The following is a 23261-nucleotide window of genomic DNA, read 5'->3' as shown; positions in this document are numbered from 1 at the left end:
GGGGTGAACATTCAGTTATAGATCAGGGGTGCGTTTCCCGAAAGCATCGTTAGCCAACTATGGTCGCAAGTTCCGTCGTTATCTGTATAGTTTAACGAGTCGGTGTTTCCCGAAACCATCATTCCAACGGACATTCGCAAACAGCATCACAAAGTTGGGTGGTTTGAACGACAGCTCTCGACCTGTGGTTAGAGGCATCGTTTATTGCATAACATTTGAAGGTAATAAATCCTTATATTGAGCAAAATAAGCAAACTGACAGTCAGGTGACAACCGGTGCCTTTTATTTAGAATACATACAAATGTAATTTATGTCTTTTAGTTTTTCAAAAGATTTGAAGTAACGTTTTTGAAGAGTGCGCATGTGTGAACGTGCTCTACTATGTAAGAGCGAGCCAAATATTGAGTCTGGTAATAAAGCAGAACAACTGAGAACAATTAGAAATAGTCCTCAGATGACATGTCTGTAATTTATATAAAACAAATCTAGCATTAATTGGATCTCAAACAGTTTCATTAAAAGTAGTAATTACTCCACCACCTGCGAAACCAACGTAGTTGAACGATACTTTGTGACAGTGGATTTCGGGAAACAGTCGTGTCTAGCTAGTTGATTTTTACAACGATGCATCGTACTATGGTAGTGAAACAGTGAACTACGTCGTTGTATGGGAAACACACCCCTGGTCGCAGATTATAATTGATCTGCGTCCACATTAAAACGACTGAAAACGCGGAGCACGTGACTATTCACCAACACTGGGCATGCGTGCACCAGTGTAAACGGTGGTAGACCAGAACGGCACTGTGGTAGACGAATCGGGGAGGGGTACGTCATAACTGATGACACCCAATCATAGAGCCGAGTGTGAGCCTCTGCGTCATCGTTTGTAAACTCCTCCATTTTGTCCCATCTACACTAAAATGCCCTCCGGAGATTCAAAACGCAAAACGGAGCTGCAGCGTTTCTAAACTTCTCAGTTTTAGGTCTTTGTTTTTCCCGTTTTAGGCCACGTTTACACAAAGCTGGGTATTTAGCGAATATTTTCCCCCTCTCTGTTTTCAAAAACAACATTGTTCACAGACCCGCATAAATACGCCGTGGAGCACCATCATAACTATTCCAAACCTATTGGCGGCAGTGTAGGGAGAAGGATTAAGTCAAGTCAAGCCAAGTCACATTTATTTATATAGCGCTTTTCACAATACAGATTGTATCAAAGCAGCTTCACAGTGATAACATGAAAGTAGTACAACACAGATCAATAATATTGTTAAATATTAAATACTAAATAACCTCGACTAAGCAAGCCAAAAGCAAGGCGACAGTGGCAAGGAACCAAAACTCAGATTGGATGGAGAAAAAACCTTGGGAGAACCCAGGCTCAGTCGGGGGACAGTTCTGCTCTGGCTTACATTCATATTGTTTATATATAAATATTAAATATAAATATTGTTTATATATAAAACGGCGCCATAACATATCGCCGGCGTTGAGTTGTCTCTTCACAGGCGCTGGTCTTCTCATCACAGGCGTTGGGGCATCCGAAATCCCTGTGAGAGGCTGGATACAAAACTGAACCTGACGAACGCCATTTTTCTCGGGACAAGCGTCCCGAGATAACAGCAGAAAGGCAGATGGGAGATAATTAGCATTTACATTTAGGGAGATAATTAGCACTCACAAACTCACCGCAACCCAACCATACGCGCCAACCCGTTTGACTAAGGCTGTCGAGCCCCACTGTCGCGGAAATGCATTTCAGTGGCAAACGGTTCCGTATGGCATAACAGAGGACTAAAAGGTAAGCATTATGTGAATGCTTGACTAAAGAGATGCGTCTTTAATCTAGTTTTAAACTGTGTCAGCGAGTCAGAGCCTTGGACCGTATCGGGAAGGCTATTCCAGAGTTTTGGAGCTAAATGCGAGAACGCCCTCCCTCCTTTAGTGGACTTAGATATCCTAGGAATTACCAGAAGCCTTGAATTTAGTGATCTTAAGGAACGCGGCGGATTGTAGGGCGAAAGAAGGTCCGTTAAGTACATAGGAGCTAAACCATTTAGGGCTTTATAGGTCAGTAGTAGTATTTTGTAGTTGATACGGAACTTAATAGGTAACCAGTGTAGAGATGATAAAATCGGTGTTATATGATCATATTTTCTTGACCTAGTAAGAACTCTAGCAGCTGCATTTTGTACTAACTGTAGCTTGTTTATTGACGATGCAGGGCAACCGGCATAAAGCATTACAGTAGTCTAGTCTCGAGGTCATGAATGCATGAACTAACTTTTCTGCATCAGAAACAGATAGCATGTTACGTAGCTTAGCAATGTTTCTAAGGTGGAAAAAAGCTGTTCTTGTAACACATGAAATATGATTTTCGAAAGACAAGTTGTGGTCTATTATAACACCCAGGTCTTTTACTGTAGTGGATAAAGTAACAGGACATCCGTCTATATTAAAGTTGGGTAACACTTTATTTTACGACCCGTAAACAACTGGGTAAGTACACAGAAATTACGGTGTACGTTTCTGTAATTATAGTGTACTTCCGTGTAAGTATAAGGGAACAATATGTTAAGTTTGGGGTAATAAAGGGGTAACAAGCAGATATACAACCTGCAAATAACTTCGTAAGTACAGTGAAATTACGATGTACGTTTCTGTAAATATAGTGTACTTCCGTGTAGGTATAAGGGAACAATATGTAAGTTTGGGGTAAAAAGGGGGTAACAAGCACTACTTTAATTTACAGCCCGCAGGAGTTACACTTACCCTGTAACTACGCAGAACAAGGGGGTAACAAGCACCACTTTAATTTACAGCCCGCAATGGTTACACTTACCCTGTAAATACACAGAACAAGGGGGTAACAAACGCTACTTACTATGTAGCAATACGAAACAACACTATTTGCACTGTAATTACAGAGAACGGTACTGTAATCAAGAAAATAAAACAACAACAAAAAAAGTTTTAATTACAGAGTATATTTGCCCTGACGTTTAAGTGTCATTGCAATTCAATGGGATAAGGTAAGTACTAGGGCTGTGCCATATCATACCGTCCACAATAATACCGGTATAAAATTTTACATGATAAAAAATTGTCATATCGCGATATTGATGATATGATGACGTATGGCGTATTTACGTTACTTAGCGCGCGCACAACAACACAGCAGCATGTCAGCCTCCGGATCAGATCAAGATTTAGTTCCTAAAAAGGGAGCTACTTCAATAGTATGGAAGTTGTTTGAGTACAAGAGGTCAGATCTCCAACAACACAATTTTTTTTTTTGTCAAATATGCATGAAAACTCGTTTCACCACTTCCCTACTAGCGTACATTTTGCATTCGCCTAATCTTCCTTCAGAGTTTCCGCAGTTCGGGTACAACAGTCAACACGATTAAACTCTTTCTAAGATGATTCAATGTTACTATTATTATATTTAATCTGTAAATAAAAGGTCTATGGTTTCGCATAAAACAACTTTATCTTGCTGGACTTTATTGCTGTAATTAAATCATCATGTTACTTTCTACCGGCCGGGTGTCTGTCACTAGAGTCAGAGCACTATTGTTCATCACGCGCACAGTAACTGAAATGTAAAACTGTTAAAAGAAAGGACTCAATAAACGATTGCATAGCTAGATACTGTATATTATACACGACGATGCTACGCATCAGTATTTTATCCTTTGTGCTTTGAACTGTTCAGTGCGGAGTACTCGACGCGCTGCGCGTGCGCGCTGTGACTCCGTGTTGCTTCAAGCGCATCATTCAGCGCTCGGGATGCGCATAAGCGCTTTTGCGCAATGAAAGATTATTAATAGCCTTTGTTCTGTCCTATTGATCATATGTTGCTGCCTCATTAAACAGCTGTGCTATACATTTTAAACATGTCTCAATTTTATAGTAGACTAGGATATAATAATTAATCCTTTTGATTTTTGTTACCTTGTTTTTCATGAATGTACAATGCAAAGAGCAATGTGTAACGTTTTACCAGATTTAGTGTTACAATTGTCTCTTATTTATTCCACACTAAATGTTTTTTCCCTAAGATTTTTAGATTTTATGCAATTATTGTATAAATTAGGTATTGTATACCTCATTTGATGCTAATCCAAAAAAGATGCAAGGCAACTGTTACATTTTGAAGGTTTGTTTGGATTGCCGCTGTCTGTTTAAATTTTTTGTACTTCAAAGTTTAGGTAAATTTTATTAGGTGACAATATTGTTCAGGCTTCTGAAGTTATTGTTAATATTGTTAATGTATTACTGTAGTTATTGTTAAAATAAAATGATAAGGAGTTATGTTATACTTTTTTTTGCACTAATGCTGCTGCCAGCCAGCTGCAATCACCAATAAAACATTGTTTCATATATATTTTTTCTATATCGTGATAAATATCATTATCGCAAATATTCTTGAAATATCGTGATATAATTTTTAGGCTATATCGCCCACCCCTAGTAAGTACTAATTATCACAAGGTACAGTTTAAATTAAAATCATAACAGAAAATAATTATTTTGATTTAGCATTAAGTAATCTAGTAAGAAAAGCCAATAAATTTGATTTTTATCATATATATATATGTGTGTGTTTAATTTTCAACCCACAGATGTCAAAATTACCCTGTAACATTGCACAAGAACATATTTAGCCAATAATGTGATACATTTTATTAACAACAGACGTACATTTTTTGCCTGGAATATATTAAAAGAATAGGTACCTGTTATTTTTTAACTAATTAAATAATTTGCTTGTATATCTGCTTGTTACCCCCTTATTACCCCAAACTTAACATATTGTTCCCTTATACCTACACGGAAGTACACTATAATTACAGAAACGTACATCGTAATTTCTGTGTACTTACGAAGTTATTTGCAGGTTGTATATCTGCTTGTTACCCCTTTATTACCCCAAACTTAACATATTGTTCCCTTATACTTACATGGAAGTACACTATAATTACAGAAACGTACACCGTAATTTCTGTGTACTTACCCAGTTGTTTGCTGGTCGTAAAATAAAGTGTTACCTAAAGTTGTATTGTGAGAGGTTTTGTGAGTAGTTTTTTGGACCAATAAGTAATACCTCAGTTTTATCTGAATTTAATAGCAGGAAATTACGCGTCATCCAGCATTTTATATCTTTGAGACACTCTGTCAATTTAGATGAGTTAGTGTTTTCATCTGGTTGTGATGAAATATATAATTGAGTGTCGTCAGCATAACAGTGGAAATTAATTCCGTGTTTTCTTATAATATTACCAAGTGGCAGCATATATATTGAGAATAGCAGAGGGCCTAAAACCGATCCTTGCGGTACTCCATAGTCTACAGACGTTATCTTTGATTTTTCCCCATTTAAACGGACAAAATGAGAACGGTCCGATAAATACGATCTAAACCAGCTTAATGCCTGTCCCTGAACACCAGTGTAGTTTTGTAGTCGATCCAAGAGTATTTTATGATCTATAGTGTCGAACGCAGCGCTAAGATCAACTAGAATTAGTATTAAGATACAGCCGTCTGTACTATGATGTGGTCTGAATCATAGTACAGTTTCTGTACTATGATGCGGTCTGAATCCTGACTGGAATTTTTCATAGATATCATTTTCTTGCAAAAAAGAGCACAATTGAGTGGACACAACTTTTTCTAGTATTTTGGACATAAATGGAAGATTTGAAATGGGTCTGTAATTTGCTAAGTTATTTGGATCTAATTGTGGTTTCTTAATGAGAGGTTTTATTACTGCCAGCTTGAATATTTTTGGAACATGACCTAAAGATAAAGACGAGTTAATAATATTGAGGAGAGGCTCTTCCACTACAGGTAATAGTTATTTCAGTAGTTTAGTGGGTATTGGATCTAATAAACATGTTGTTGGTTTAGATGCAATGATAAGTTTATTTAGCTCTTCCTGTCATATCGTTGTAAAGCGGTTTAGTTGTTCTGGAGGGGCCATAATTGAAGCTGAATCATAAAACACCATAGAGGAGTGTACATTTATAATTGTGTTTCGGATGCTTTCTATTTTCTCATTGAAGTAATTCATAAAATCATTACTACTAAACTGTAACGGTATATTTTGCTCTGGTGATGTCTGTTTATTTGTTAGTCTAGCCACGGTGTTAAATAAAAACCTTGGATTATTTTCTATTAGTTTGCGGAGATGCTCAGCCCTGGCTGTTTTTAGTGTCTTTTTATAACGTGACATGCTGTCTTTCCACGCGATTCTAAAGACCTCTAAATTAGTTTGTTTCCATTTACGCTCTAACTTACGTGTTTCTCTCTTGATAGCATGCGTAGCACTGTTGTACCAGGGTGCTTTAGTTTTCTCTCTAACCTTTTTTAATCTAATTGGTGCAACAATATCTAATGTACTAGTGAAAATGGTGCTTAAACTGCTAGTCATTTCTTCTAATTCATCTGTTTGTTTGGGTTCATTTAGCAGCTTAGATAGATCAGGTAAGCTATTTGAGAATCTATCTATATTGGTTGGAAGGATTGTTCTGCCTGGTCTATAACGTGGCGCAACATGAAATATTTCAGCAGTATGTAATATGCAGGTCACGATGTAATGATCAGTGATGTCATCGCTTTGCGGTGTAATATCTATATCAGTTGGATTGGTTCCATATGATATAATTAAATCTAGTGTATGATTTAGACGATGAGTGGGACCACTGACATTTTGTTTGACCCCAAAGGAGTTCAAAAAGTCTGTAAACGCAGCCCCTAAAGCATCATTTGTATTATCTACGTGTATGTTAAAATCTCCAACAATTATTGCTTTATCGACATTCACCAATAGATCCGATAGAAAGTCTGCGAACTCTTTTAGGAATTCAGCATATGACCCTGGAGGTCTATATACAGTAGCCAAGGCTAGAGATAATATGGATTTCCTTCTTACATCTAAGAGCGTAACATTTAGCACAAGTACTTCAAATGAATTAAACCTGTGACCTGTTTTCTGAGTAATATTAAAAATATCTTTATAGATTGTTGCAACACCGCCGCCACGACCGATCAGACGAGGCTCATGTTTATAAAAGTATCCTGGCGGAGTAGATTCGTTTAGACCGAAATACTCATTTGGTTTAAGCCAGGTTTCAGTAAGGCACAGAACATCGAAGTTATTATCTGTGACCATTTCATTTACAATAACCGTCTTAGGTGTGAGCGATCTAATGTTTAGAAGACCTAGCTTTAGAAATTGTTTTTGTTCACTGATATTTCGATTTTCTGGTTTAATTACAATAAGATTTTTGCTAGGTCCTGCACTAGATTTATTGTTTGGCTTCACTAAATGAGGAATAGACACAGTTTCTATATAATGTTCCACACTATGCATATTAGTTAAGTTTGGACCGCAAAGGCTGTGATTTGGACTATGACTTATTAGTCATCTGGTGCGTAACGTCTTGGAGATGTTGTCCGACAGCACAGCCACTCCGATTCGGCTGGGATGGAGTCCATCTGCACGGTACAGCCTGGGTCTCTCCCAAAACAGATGCCAATTATTTACAAAGAGCAGTTTCTGTTCATTACACAATGACATTAACCATTCATTCAAAGCAAATAGTCAACTAACCCTTTCCTGTCCTTGTCTGTACGTGGGAAGTGGTCCAGACATGATGATCGCTGCTTTAGGCGCTGTGCTGCGTACCGTCTCGATCAGGCTCCTGTAGTCCTTCTTCAGAACCTCCGTCTGCCGCAGCCTGATGTCGTTCGCTCCCGCGTGCAGCACAACAGCTCTGACGCGCTCGTCACCGTTCAGGATCTCGGGAACCTGTGCAGCGACATCAAGAACACGAGCACCAGGAAAGCAGTGAGTGCGTGCCTTACCTTTACCCGAAGTAGCGCGGACATGACGGACCATGGATGTGCCGATAATCACGGCGTCGTTGCGTTCCGGCTAGCGAAGGGGGGAGAAGCGGTTCCGGGTGGAGATCTCGAAGACCGGGAGGGGCGGAGAGGCAGCTCTGGTCCTGTCTTGTGTCTTCCGCTGTGTGATCCATGGTCCATATTGTTGTTTTGGTGCCGGAGTGAATGAAGCCCGAGATGATTGTGTCCTCCTGGGCAGAGTAACATACGGAGTAGATGAAGTCAAAAGAGTTACTAGCCACTGATTTGTGAGCATCGCCGCGTGATGTTTCTGTTTCTCGACGTATTCCAGCTCCTGCTTCACCGTGAAGAGCTCGAATGTGTCCTCACCTGCACTCAGAGGTAATGCTAGACACGCATCTGATATATTCGCCATTATAACAGATGAACAGTAAATTAGTAGTGATACTACAACTATCACTACTAATTTAGGACTGATTGCTGGAATAACCAGGTTTCAGTGAAATGGGTGTAAAATGAGACGGCCAATAGGCGAGAGGCCACGCGTGATATGCTAGCGGGCTAAAGGCTAGTAGCCAGGATTCGGAAGGTTGGATATAAGTAGCGATATCAAAGCAATCCAATTGTTTTTTATAAGGAATAGTATCAAGGACAAGTTCACATGATATAAAAATAGAAAGTGCTTGTTTATCAATAAGTGGTAAAGAAGAAAATCAAGGATTGGTGAAGAAATCCTCCGGAGCTACAAACACAAACACCAATTGCACGCGCATGCGCATTTAGCATTTGACCATCTCGTGGCACAGTTGGATCGGAAAATCTGACACCTGACAAATCTTTACACACACAACCAAAAAATTAAGGCATGCAAGCCAATCAGAATCCTCAGAATCGACAAGAGAGAACCTAAAACGCCTTTTCTCCCAGTTCACACAACAACACATAACCGGCGTTTTCAAAAATCTCCACTTTGGCCGGAGTTTTTAGAAATAATCGTCTGTGATAAAAACGGGGTTTTCGTGTAAACGAGAGGCCAATTCGCTGGGAAATATCTGCGTTTTCCCTTCGTGTAAACGGGGTCTTAGTCCGGCAAGGAGGTGCAACCGTAGCAAAAGGTCTCCATTTTTTTCTCCGTCAAACGCAGTAGTGTGGACGGGGCCTTAAGGGCTCCACATTTTTAACAGCAATAAAACCAACTTATCTGATCGTAGTCATAAGAATCAAGACCCTAATTGCCCTTGTTGGGGGGATGGGACCATAGAACCTGGAGTTGGGCTGAGAGCCGTGACGTAGGCGCTAAGCGTCGAGTTTTACATTGCAGGTTAGAGAAATCGAAAACCGAAACGACCACAGAAATGGAAAACAAGACACAGGATGCAATTCGCTCTGTTATGGAGAACATTCTGGGGGTTTTCAAACTGAAGCAAAAGTCGTTTACAGCCATGTTCACTCCGGTATTTCGCTCGCATCATCAAGTGTTTACAGCTAGGACCGGCGCGTGCACTTCTGCCACCGTAGGCGAAAAACAATTTTGCCGCCCCTCTATTTGCAACGTATACCAGCAACAACAAATAAAGACCAACATGCCATATAACGTGTAAAAAACTAGTCTAAAGTCAGTGGTGCTTTGCACGTTGTTAATAATGCTATTTTAAGGGTGCATGCTTGGCCATTATGTAGCTTGTGCACAACGCGCATACACTTTGATTCTCTCATTATTGTATTTCAAAGAGTGTGTGGGGATGCAGGCAAATATGACACACACACAATTTAGCGGGACTGCTCTGTTTACTTCATCTTCCAAACGTCATTGCACATAACACCGGAACATCCGGAACATAAGTACACCGTGCATCATGGGAAATGTAGTCACATAAAGCATTGCACAATATACAACATCTCCTCCCCCCTTACTCTTTGAGGTCTAACACAAGATTACAAATTAAACTGTAATATCAGTAGTCAGAAATTTTGAAATTTTTTGAAACTCTCTTAGAACTCTTCTTTTTTTTATATATAGAACATTCAACTTTGTTGTTTCTTATATACAACTAATTCCCTGGGAGTGAGGGTAGAATACCTCAAACCCTAGCTGACCCTAAGGGGATTATTCTGCCCCGAGCAATAAGGGTAGCTTCCAACTAAGAATAATCCAAGAACCGCTGGGGCGGGTGTCGCTCCCTAATTGGGTATCGGCGCCCTGTTTGGCTCCCACTTTCTGCCGGTACAACAGGTGATGCCGGTTCCTTTACTGATGGACAATTTGCGGTCTTGGTAGGCTCAGTGGTTAGTACTTCAGGAGCTGACATACTGTTACTAATTTGGTCAGTGACATCCGCAACTTCGGAAACATTTGGAACTGTGTTTGCTCCCTTGAGCAACTGATCACTGTGTCTCCTCCAAGACAAATCTCCAGCAGTTTTGACCTTATATGAGACTGGACCTGTCTGGTCCTCCACCGCAGCTGGAACCCACTTCGGACCACCGCCATAGTTCCGTGCCAGCACTGGTGAGCCTATCGAGAAGGTTATGTCCTTGGCTCGCAGATTCCGTCGCTGTACCTGATTCCTCTGTTGTCTTAAGACAGTTTCTTTGAGTGTTGCTGGTTTGAGCAGCTCCAAGCTTGTCCTGAGCTCTCTATTGAACAATAGAGACGCTGGTGACACTTTAGTGGTTGCGTGCGGAGTACTGCGATAGCACAACAAAAAGCTATGCAGCCGTTGGAATGTTCCCTGTCCGAGTGAAGCTTTCAAAGCATGTTTCAAGGTTTGGACAAACCTTTCTGCTAAACCATTTGTTGCCGGATGGTAAGGTGATGATGTGATATGCTGCACACCATTTGCTTGTAGAAATGTGCCCATCTCGTGAGATGTAAATTGAGGGCCATTATCTGAGACCAGCTGCACCAAAGGTCCAAATCTACAGAAAATTTCTCCCAGTTTCTCAATTGTCTTTTCAGCTGAGGTAGATTTCATGATAGACACCTCCGGCCACTTACTGTGTGCATCCACGACCACCAGCAGCATTTTGTCCTCCACTGGGCCTGCAAAATCAACATGAATGCGCTGCCATGGTTTCTCTGGATATTCCCATGGGTGCAGCGGAGCCAGTTGGGGTACATTGTGTATGCGCTGGCATGACGTACATGTTCTTGCCTTTTCCTCAATTTGGCCATCTACTCCTGGCCACCAGAAGTAACTCCTGGCAATTTCTTTCATTCGGACCATTCCACAGTGTCCCACATGCAGCTGTTTTAGCACTTGCTTGCGCAGAGCGGAGGGAATGATCACTCTCCTACCCCACAGCAAACATCCTCACTGCACTGAAAGTTCATGGCGTCGAGAGACATACGGTTTTAACTCCAGGTCATCGGTCTCACCTTTTCCTGTCATTACGATATCCATGACTTTCGACAGAACAGGGTCATTGCGTGTGCTCTTACGGACTTGTACAGCTGTTACTGGGGCCCTTTCCACCTGGCTAAAGTAGAAAATTTCTGCAACTTGTGCCTCCTTCATTCTGTCAGCGAGAGGCAATCTAGACAGACCATCCGCATTTCCATGCAATTTCCGCCTTCCGATACTTGATGACATAGGTGTGAGCGGATAACAACAAAGCCCATCTTTGCATCCTACTAGCAGTCAGAGACGGAATGCCATGGTGTGGGCCAAAAATTGCAGTGAGTGGGCGATGATCAGTCAACAATGTGAACTTTCTTCCAAAAACATACTGGTAAAACTTACGAACTCCAAACACAATGCTCAACGCTTCTCGCTCAATCTGAGCATAGTTTGCTTCTGCCTTACTCAGACTCCTGGAAGCGAATGCGATCGGCCTCTCTTGACCATTTGGCATGATGTGGGACAAGACAGCTCCCACACCATATGGAGAAGCATCGCAGGCCAGTTGAATGGGAAGAGCAGGGTCAAAATAAGTGAGGGCATTTGACTTTAAGAGTGTCTCCTTTGCTCTTTTGAAAGCCTCCTGGCATTCAGAGGTCCACCTCCAATTTTTCTCGTGACACAACAACTTGTGAAGTGGTTTCAGCAGCGTAGCGATGTTTGGAATGAACCACCCATAATAATTTAGTAAGCCGAGGAAAGACCGCAACTGGCTTACATTTTCGGGCTCTGGAGCATCCACAATGGCCTTAACCTTGGATGGAGATGTATGCAAACCAGAGGCATCAATGACATGGCCTAAGTACTCGACTGCAACCTGGAAAAATTCACATTTATCCTTGCGCACCCTCAATCCGTATTCTTTCAGTCTCTCCAGGGTAGCATCCAGGTGTTGTAAGTGCGACTCTTCATCAGTGCCAGTCACTAGGATGTCGTCTAAGTAACACACCACGCCTTTAAGGCCCGCCAAAATCTGATTCATCGCTTGCTGAAAAACAGATGGGGCCGAAGTAATTCCAAATGGTAACCGCTTGTACCGAAATAGGCCTTTGTGGGTGTTGATGGTGAGAAGTTCTCTGGACTGTTCCTCAACATGCATCTGCAGGTATGCTTGGTTGAGGTCGATTTTGCTGAATTTTTGCCCTCCTGTCAGTCCAGCAAATATATCATTAATGTGAGGCAAGGGGTATTGTTCTGCTGATAACACCGGATTTACAGTGACTTTAAAATCTCCACAGATCCTTATGCCTCCATCTTTCTTTAGAACTGGAACAATGGGTGTTGCCCACTTACTCACGCTGGCTGGTTCCAGCACCCCTTCCTTTATGAGTTCCGCTAAGCTTGCCTCTACCTTGGGTTTTAGCGCATATGGAAGGGGCCGGGCTTTTAGAAATTTTGGCTGGCATCCCGGCTCTACAGTCAATTTCACCTGGATGTCCTTCATGCTGCCCAACTCCTGCTTGAACACATCAGAGTGTTTCCGGAGAATCCCTTCAAGATCCAGCGTTTTAGGTGTCATCATGTGTATGGCCGCCCAGTCCACCTTGAGTTGCTCCAGCCAAGAACGTCCCATCAACAAAGGATAATCACCCAAGACCACATACTGTACAATGGCAGTTTTTTCTTTTTCCCGTTGAGTTCAACTGTTACCTGCGTGAGTCCTTTCATAGTTACCACTTCCCCAGTGTACGTCTTAAGAACCACATCAGGTGGTGCGAGTGGCAGGTGGCTCAGTATTTCGCTGTATACCTTATCCGACACGAGCTACACAGCAGCACCCGTGTCAATCTCCATTTCCACAGGCTGTCCTTCCAGCAGCGCGGTGACCTTATAAGCCTTGGTTCCACCAGCAACAGTGAGCACATGCAACGGAAATTCCTCATCCGATGTGTCAGTAACATCTTTGTTTTCCTGCTCCACTGAAAACACGCGTTGCTTTTGCTTCCTTCTGTATACTGGTTTCTGCTGCATTTTTCCTTCTTTCCTGTTTTATTTTTACACGCACGCTCAATGTGTCCTTTTTTCTTGCAGCTGCGGCACTCCACATCTTTAAACCAGCATGAAACGGGTGAGTGTCCCATCTTGCCACAGCGAAAACATGGCTCTTTATTTTCATTTTGTTTTTCGGTCTCCATCTTATACAATTTACTGTTTGAGCTCAGTTGTTGTGCTTCCTTCGCAGCCAATTCCATTGACACACTCAGCTCTATTGCTCTTTGTAGTGTCAAGTTGCTCTCTGTTAACAGTCTTTTTTGTATTCCCTCACAACGGAGTCCGCAGACTAATCTGTCCCGAAGTGTGTCATTTAGCACTTCACCAAATTCGCAGTGTTCTGCTAATTTTTTTAGCACCGCTACGAACATTGTCACGGTTTCGCCTTCCAGCTGATTCCGTCTGTGAAAACGAAACCGCTCCGCAATTACTAAGGGCTTTGGAGAGAAATGTGCTTTAAGAGTGGCCACTATTTGATCATACGTTTTCTCTCCCGGTTTTTCTGACTGCAGGAGGTTACGCAGTAGTGCATATGTCTTTGGGCCCATCACACTTGGGGTACAGCTTTCTCATCAGCGATAGCATTTGCTGCTACAAAGTACTCAAATCTTTCTGTGTAAGAGCTCCACTGCTCACTACTCTCATCAAAAGGACCAATGTTGCCAAGAATTGTTGCCATTTTGTAACGTTCTCTGTCAGTTTCAAATAATTCAGTCACTTATCTGAATCGTTGTCGTTCTTCCCCCTCTTCAGTCACAACGTGGATTAGCAGCAGGCTCGTATCATTTCTCATTTTCGAGCGATCTCGCCGTCAATCCACTTCCTTTCCGCATTTAAAACACACACGCGGATTTACGAGCTCCTCGTCGCCAATTTATTGTATTTCAAAGAGTGTGCGGGGATGCAGGCAAATATGACACACACACACAATTTAGCGGGACTGCTCTGTTTACTTCGTCTTCCAAACGTCATTGCACATAACACCGGAACATCCGGAACATAAGTACACCGTGCAACATGGGAAATGTAGTCACATAAAGCATTGCACAATATACAACACTCATCAACACAGATGCAGCCGTTTTTATTTAATGCAAATCATACATTATAACAAGAAAACATATTAACACTTCAAGCTTACACATTTAGGCTACCCAAATTTTTCAGGCTAATTGTAGTAATGACGGATCAGACCTGTTTGGCCTATTATATAGTGGCAAGACACATATATAAGGACATAACTTACCCCCATACAACGTCACTTCTCTGTCTTTTACGGCCATGACAAGAACGTTGGTCTCCTCGGCTGTGAACGCTCCTGGCACGCTCTTATTATCATATTATTATTATCATAATAATAACAACAATCCACCATATTTCGTTTAGACATTGTGCTGCATTAGTCCCAGATAGGGGATTCATGAACGATCTGTTCATCGCGTATGTCACGTGACAAATGAACGTAAGACTCGGAAGGTAAAGTGATTATTTATGTTCCCTGTAAATCATTTTTTACTACATTATGATTTCTTAATTCAGAATATGATCAACATTGCATAGGTGGATGTGATCGGGGAATTTGGCTGTTAAAATTATAACATTTAAAGCCACTTAAATAAACGAAATGACTCATAGAGTCAGTAAAATGAACTTTCTATTACCCAGTCGTGATCGTGAGAGCATGGGCTCGGAAGCTAAATCAGTCATGACTCGTGAGAGCAGGGCGTGCCGACGCTGCGGGGCGGCCGCAGGTCAGTAAACCATATAAATAACCTAGTTTGTGAATTGTTCATTCGGGTTGGCACACATTTTGCAGCCCGTACGTGTTTACAGTGGAAGTTCGATTATAGATTTGAGTTCGATGCATGATGTCTCGATCGATGCGGCTGTGTCGGCGCATAACATACTTATGGGTAACCAATGATTTTAAACTTCAGACAAGCGCCCCCTTGCGAGAGAGAAAACACTTCTCTATTCCAGACTCTGTCTACGAAGCAAAGTGAAGTAGCAGAGCCTGGTATTACCAGGCTACAAAAATGTGTGCTCATGCATGTTCCCATTCCGAATACTATATACTTGACATCATTGGACATCAAACCACAGGTGCCTTGTAAATACTGCATATTTGTAAAAAAAAAAAAAAAAAAAACTTCATTTTTGCTTTGATTAAAAAAAAATATTAGTGATTTTAAATTTTGACATATATGAATCTTGATTCACTTTTATTCTCATTTAATCCTTCTGATATGTTCTGTCAGTAATGATTTACACAGATGGAAATGTTTTTACCTGGTTTCAGAAGTGTAAAAGCACTGATGGAAACAAAAGGGCAACCTTTTTGTATATTGCATGAATGTGGATATGTGGGAGTTATTTTTTTCCCATTACTCTTGATTGAAGTGACATGTAATTCTAACAGAATTCTACAGAAGCACACAGAAAAAAATTAAGTTTTGTTTTTAGACAATGTGGGGTTATTTCATGTGTGGTGACATCATATAATGAACAGAATTCTTATCTTTCAGCTCAGTTCTTGCTTCCCAGATTTAGGAGTGTTAATGCCTCTGAAAGCACCATATAATTTTGCTGTCATGAGTAACACACTGTTATACAAGTTCATGGAATCATAACTGAAGATAAGCATCACCTAACTGGAAAATAAAGCCATTTAATGTGTAAAATGTGACCGTTAAAGATGTCTGCTGGAGTAATTTTGTGTGTGTGTGTGTGTGTGTGTGTGTGTCTTTAAGGAACAGAAAGGGTGCTGTCCAGGTGAGCAAGACTCTAATGAGCAAACACAAAAGCCTCTTTAAGGCAACAACAGTCAGTAGAAACTTAAATTATTCGTCCCGACAGCAGGCAGAATGATGATAGGAGATGAGATGAGAGTGAGGCCAGTCAGTGCGGAAACTCACAGGTGATCAGCTGTAAAAAATTGTAAGCCAGTACAACAGAAAAAAATCTTAGTACTAATTTCCTTCAGTTTTTTTTTTTTTTTGTTTACTCAACTTTTGTAAATAATAGTTATACTAACTGAAATTAAATTGTCACTCACACAAAAAAAATATTTAACAAAAAAAAAAGTCACACTCATTGCATTTTGGGGTCAATATGACCCCAATTGAAATGAATGGGAAAATCGAAAAAAATGTGTTTTTTATTTTTCATTTGTAAAAAAAAATCACTTAATCCAGAATAGATCAGAAAATGTCTATACCGCAATGAAGTACTGGTACTAGAGCACAAATTCAATGTGGAACGAACATGATAACATGCACACACACGTGTACACACACATAAACACACACACTGGTGTGACTACAATAGAAAGCAGTTTTATAGAAACTGGCAAATAAAATCAATAATTCCAGCATAAATCTGAAAATTCTCACACATAAATGAAGGTCTGGTACTAGATCACTAATACAGTGTGGAATGAACATTATCACACACTCATGTGCACACACACAGACACAAATACACACAGAGATAGAGGTTTGACTGCAATAGGGAGCATTTTTATAGAAATTGGGAAATAAAATCAATAATTTCTGCATAAATCTAAAAAAATTCACACTCAAATGAAGGTATGGTATGAGAGCACAAATGCAATGAAAATGAAATGAAAAGAACATGACTACACACATATCACACACACACACACACACACACACACACACACACACACACACACACACAGAGACACACACAAACATACAGGTGTGACTGCAAAAGAGACCATTTTTATTGAAATTGGCCCAAAAAAAAAAAAAAAGTAATTCCAGCATAAATCTAAAAATGTTCACATAAAAATGAAGGTCTGGCATTGGAGCAAAAAAACAATGTGGAATGATCATGATTACACACACACATGCATGCGTGCACACACAAACACACACAGACACACAGGTGTGTTTACTCTTTACTCTTTACTATTCCTATCCGCCTATAGCTGTTTGTTTTTTTGTTTTTATTTACCTTTTAAAAATTAATTTCTTATTCTAAAGTTAATCATTTGATGCATTTTGATTATTGAAATAATATGTAATTGCAATTAAGTATTTTCTTTTAGTGGCAACTAATGTGGTATTATTGCAAATTTATTTGGGATTACTGCAAATTTATAAAACATTATTGCAATAACAAGATACTTAAAAATACCCCGAACAACAACAAAAATAATTGTAAACTTTGACAAAATACTGATTTAATGTATTTTAAATGTTTAAATATATATATTCATAACAAAAGCTGTTATAAGAGCAGTAAGTCACATTTAGAAAAATGAATGGATTTCAATGGGGCCTCTGCTGGAAGTATATGGTAATTACACTTTCTGGCTAAAACTATATTATCTACAAAAAAACATCTTACCAGCAGATGGCAGAATTATGCATCAGACACCTAGATCAATATCCAGAAACAACTCATATTTAAATTTGATCATCATTAATGTGTTTTTTTTTTTCATAAAAATGTAATATTTCATATTTATGCTAATGCTGTAGTTGAGGAATTCTGCAGTAAATAGGTACAAAAGTACTTCATATCCCCCAAAACACAGCATAAAAGTATAGATGAGAAGTAACTGAAAAAAATGATATATAATTTGTATTATTAAAATGTATATTTTTTGTACAAAAGCTCTGTGCATCTTTGGGGTCATATAGACCCCAAAATGCAATTAGTGTAAACAGGAAAGAAATATAATATGAGGGTTAATTGTGTTAACTTAAGATTGTTAGTTCCCTTTCGAAGGGAACTCAACAATACGTCGAATGACGCTATGGGGAACGCCTCAGGCGTGACAGGTGTCTGAAATCAAATATCAACTCACAGTAATCAGGTTGACCGGCGACAGCCCGTGCATCATCAGCTTGAATGATGAGCGCGTCAATCTGGATGTATAAGAAGGGCGCCTTGAAACCGTGACAACATCTTTTCGTCTTCAGGGACTGTTTGTCTGTTTGATAGTATCAACGATTAAGCGCGCAGAGACGTGGAGAAACACTTTGCGCGAGTGTGCCGACTTGTGTCCAGATATTTGACACCGGAGGATTCACACGATCTGTGCGTGTTCTGCCTGAGAGAAGAGCATTCGCGGGAAGCTCTCGAGGGAGTTTTTTGGGCGAACTGAGAGTTTTTCTTTCAGAACTCTCTGCTCTCGTCTGACCCACTTCTCGAGGGAAGTGGGCGCGGCATCTGAACCCCGCGGTTCCGGTTCCCGCTCGGGCTGAGGCTCAGTGGCGGTTGAGCTCGTGGAGCTTTCAGATGGAGCTGGCAGATTATCGGGAGAGGGGCGTTAACCTCGCGGATGATCTACCAGCTGACGAGGGTGAGTTACAGATTAATGTTGAACATCTAAGAAGAGAGAAAATGAGCGCTCTCTCTCTTTGGTGAATCTGTAACTGTTCTCTTTGGGCAGGGCAGGAGTTGGCTGTAATATATATATATATATATATATATATATAGAAAAGGATGTCAGTTTGGTTGAGACCGAATCATTTCAGCCCTCCTGCCCAGTGTACGCTGAGCTGGTTGACATTATGGGGCGCGCCTCAGATAGATTGCTGTTGCAGTGGAGGCGCGTCTGGGAGGAACCCGCTCATGGTATTTTGGATGGCTGGTTCCTCCCCACCCATAAGCCACCAGCCCGGATGAGCCTTCCATTCGTTTCCGATCTCCACGCTGGGATCGAGAGGGTATGGAAGAATCCGTTCTCCTCACGTCTCTATCTGCATCAGCGGGCTAGTTTCGCTGCTGTGGAGGGAGCCGTGGAGAACGGATAAGTGTCGAGGCCGCCAGTGGACGAGACGTTGGCTAACTATCTCGTCTCTGGTTGGTCCTCTTCACTAAGAGCTCTGACTCTGTCATCCAAGCTGCTCAAGACATCTTCATGCTTGAATGACAGAGCGTACACGGCAGCAGGTCAGGCAGGTGCGGTTCTGCACGCCCTTGTGGTCCTCAGGCCTACCAGACCGATCTGTTGCGGGACTCCGGGCCACCAAGCAATCTGCTGTTCTGTCGGTGCTATGGTGGCCACGGAGAGACATCTGTGGGAGCTCCCACATACTGTGGTTGCCAGGTTACAGGCCTCACCAGGCCTTCCTGGTTATGAGCTCCCACATGCTGTGGTCGCTGGGTTACAGGCTTCACCAGGCCTTCCTGGTTATGAGCTCCCACATACTGTGGTCGCCAGGTTAAAGGCCTCACCAGGCCTTCCTGGTTATGAGCTCCCACACATTGTGGTCGCCAGGTTACAGGCCTCACCAGGCCTTCCTGGTTATGAGCTCCCACATACTGTGGTCGCCAGGTTACAGGCCTCACCAGGCCTTCCTGGTTATGAGCTCCCACATACTGTGGTCGCCAGGTTACAGGCCTCACCAGGCCTTCCTGGTTATGAGCTCCCACATACTGTGGTCGCCAGGTTACAGGCCTCACTAGGCCTTCCTGGTTATGAGCTCCCACACATTGTGGTCGCTACGTTACAGGCCTCAAAGGGGCCTTCCTGGTTATAGTTCCCACATACTGTGGTTGCCGGGTTACAGGCCTCACCAGGCCTTCCTGGTTATGAGCTCCCACTTATTGTGGTCGCCAGGTTACAGGCCTCACCAGGCCTTCCTGGTTATGAGCTCCCACATGCTGTGGTCGCTGGGTTACAGGCTTCACCAGGCCTTCCTGGTTATGAGCTCCCACATACTGTGGTCACCAGGAAACGAGCTCTCACGTACTGTGGTCGCCAGGTTAAAGGCCTCACCAGGCCTTCCTGGTTATGAGCTCCCACACATTGTGGTCGCCAGGTTACAGGCCTCACCAGGCCTTCCTGTTTATGAGCTCCTGGTTATGAGCTCCCACATACTGTGGTCGCCAGGTTACAGGCCTCACTAGGCCTTCCTGGTTATGAGCTCCCACACATTGTGGTCGCTACGTTACAGGCCTCAAAGGGGCCTTCCTGGTTATAGTTCCCACATACTGTGGTTGCCGGGTTACAGGCCTCACCAGGCCTTCCTGGTTATGAGCTCCCACTTATTGTGGTCGCCAGGTTACAGGCCTCACCAGGCCTTCCTGGTTATGAGCTCCCACATGCTGTGGTCGCTGGGTTACAGGCTTCACCAGGCCTTCCTGGTTATGAGCTCCCACATACTGTGGTCACCAGGATACGAGCTCTCACGTACTGTGGTCGCCAGGTTAAAGGCCTCACCAGGCCTTCCTGGTTATGAGCTCCCACACATTGTGGTCGCCAGGTTACAGGCCTCACCAGGCCTTCCTGTTTATGAGCTCCCACATACTGTGGTCGACAGGTTACAGGCCTCACCAGGCCTTCCTGGTTATGAGCTCCCACACATTGTGGTCGCTAGGTTACAGGCCTCAAAGGGGCCTTCCTGGTTATGAGTTCCCACATACTGTGGTGGTCAGGTTATAGGCCTCACCAGGCCTTCCTGGTGATGAGCTCCCACACATGGTGGTTGCTAGGTTACAGGCCTCAAAGGGGCCTTCCTGGTTATGAGTTCCCACATACTGTGGTAGTCAGTTTACAGGCCTCACCCAGCCTTCCTGAATGTGGGCTCCCACATGATGCGGTAGCCAGACTACAGCCTCACCACCTTCCCTGAGCACTTTGCTCCCACTCTGTGGTCACCAGGCTTCAGGCTTCATTGGCCTTCCTGGTTGTGAGTTGTCACATGTCAGGTTGCAGGCTTCACCAGGCCTTCCTGAATGTGAAACCCCCACTTTTCGTGGTCGCTAAGTTGTAGTGGTGAGTCTTCACATGTCAGGCTGCAGGCCTCAGCGGCCTTCCTGAATGTGAGCTCCCCATGCATTGGGACTATCGGGTGTTAGGCCTTGTCAGGCCTTCCTGATTATGGGTTCCCACTTGTTGTGGCTGCCAGGTTACAGGCCTCAAGTTCGGCCTTTCTGAATTCAGAGTGAAGTACACTAACCCCTACTTCACCTATTATTGTGGTAAATCACATGACGGGATGTCTTGTGTACTTTCTAAAATCCATTTTGTATGGTAAGGGTCACGCGTGGTATGCTTCGGTCCCTTCTTATGTGGCTCAGACCCCGGTCTTCCCTTGGGTCCCACTTTAAGTGGCGTCCTGTCACTGGCTACAGGGACGCCCTTCTCTGGCTAACTTCTGGAAGAATTAGCTTCCACTTGGTGGAGTAAGCTCCCACAGGTTGTGGTCACCAGGCTGGGTCTCACTGACCTTCCTGAGTACGAGCTCCCACCCAATGTGGTCGCCAGGTTACAGGCCTTACCAGGCCTTCCTGGTCATGAGCTCCCACACACTGTGGTTGCCAGGTTACAGGCCTCAACAGGCCTTCCTGGGTATGAGCTCCCACATATTGTGGTTGCTGGGTTACAGGCCTCACCAGGCCTTCCTGAATTCAGAGTGAAGTACACAAACCCATACTTCACCTATTATTGTGGTAAGTCACCCGACGAGATGTCTTGTGCACTTTTCAAAATCCATTTCTTATGGTGAGGGTCACGCGCAGTATGCTTCGGTCCCTTCTTATGTGGTTCAGACTCCGGTTCTTCACTTTGGGTCCCACTCTAGATGTGTCTTTGTCGCAATACATTACGACAGGCACTTCCCTTGTTCGAGCTATCTCCCACAACTGGTGGTTTTAGGTCTCATTAGACCTTTTTCGAAGGTAGCCCCACATTGTGGGTCTGTCAGGTTCTAGCCTCTGGCTTTCCTGAAGGATGAGCTTCCACATGCTGTGGTCGTTGGGTTTCAGGCCGCACAACGTACGGCCTTCCTGACATGAGCCCTCATGTATCGGAGCTCCCCACACATGGGGTCATCAGGTCTTAGGTCTCTTTGACCTTCCTGATTTTGATCCCTCTCTTACTTCCTCAGTGCTCAAAAGCGAGCACTGGGTGGAAACTCGTGGATTGAGTGTACGATTCCCATTGGTTCGAGGTTGAGTCACACTCTCCGGAGGATCCCGTCTCTGTGATCCGAAACTCGATGGTTTCCGCCAGCTTCGCGGGCCTTCAGTTTTTGGATGCCTTTTCTAGGCAATTTCCAGAGGCTCTGTCTTGGACGGACAGGCTATGGCCAGACTGTGTGTCTTAGTACAGATCACCAGGCCAGCCTGGGGGCATTTCAGGAGGAGTGTTCTCCTGAATAGTGACTGGCTGGGGGTCCCTTTGGCCCCCTAGCCACACTCCCTAGAAGGGACCCCTTCTATTTTGAAGTTGTGGTCCTAAAGCCTTTGAGCTGGCCCTGATTTACTCACGTTATTACGTTCTGGTTTTTCTTGGTTCATTAGCTTGGGCTATGACCGGTAGGGAGTGCTGTCACTGACAGCCCGATGTAACATAGGGTGAGTGATTTCAGTGTTCCTTGGAATTACTGGTTCTGACAGTTGTCACTGCCTTTCGGCATGCACTCCCCTCAGCATGGCGGAGTGGGTATTTCGTTCCCCATAGCGTCATTCGACGTATTGTTGAGTTCCCTTCGAAAGGGAACGTCTCAGGTTACGACTGTAACCTATGTTCCCTGAGAACAGGGAACGAGACAATACGTCTCGTTGCCATGCCTCGGGGCCTGCCTGCAACAGTCCCTTCAGACGATAGGATGTTGTCACGGTTTCAAGGCGCCCTTCTTATACATCCAGATTGACGCGCTCATCATTCAAGCTGATGATGCACGGGCTGTCGCCGGTCAACCTGATTACTGTGAGTTGATATTTGATTTCAGACACCTGTCACGCCTGAGGCGTTCCCCATAGCGTCATTCGACGTATTGTCTCGTTCCCTGTTCTCAGGGAACATAGGTTACAGTCGTAACCTGAGACGTTTTGTGGAGAGGTGCAACTATTTTTTAACAAAACTTTTTAAGCTGAGCCAATTCAACATTTTTGGTCTGTAGAACTCAATGTCTGAAGTTGAGTGAACCAAAAAATCCTATTGGAAATTGGTACTAAGTAATAATACGTTATGACTGGAAACTAAAATAACATTGCTTAAGTCAAAA

The 23261-nt window shown here is 42.9% G+C and overlaps 1 protein-coding gene across 1 annotated transcript; it reads right to left on the bottom strand.

Annotated features, from left to right (window-relative positions):
* Positions 1-10017: 10017 nt before the first annotated feature.
* On the bottom strand, positions 10018-12850 carry LOC120474247 (uncharacterized protein K02A2.6). Its single transcript, XM_089126580.1, has 4 exons — positions 11607-12850; positions 11228-11395; positions 10655-11170; positions 10018-10564 (listed from the first exon to the last, which is right to left on the bottom strand). Exons 1-4 carry the CDS (start codon positions 12848-12850, stop codon positions 10018-10020), a joined length of 2475 nt encoding a protein of 824 aa, XP_088982706.1.
* Between the last annotated feature and the right edge of the window lie 10411 nt (positions 12851-23261).

The sequence above is a fragment of the Pimephales promelas genome, chromosome 23 (genome assembly GCF_988280905.1).
Source record: "Pimephales promelas chromosome 23, fPimPro1.hap1.1, whole genome shotgun sequence".
NCBI classification, from domain to species: domain Eukaryota; kingdom Metazoa; phylum Chordata; class Actinopteri; order Cypriniformes; family Leuciscidae; genus Pimephales; species Pimephales promelas.
This window is presented reverse-complemented; position numbering and strand designations above follow the sequence as displayed.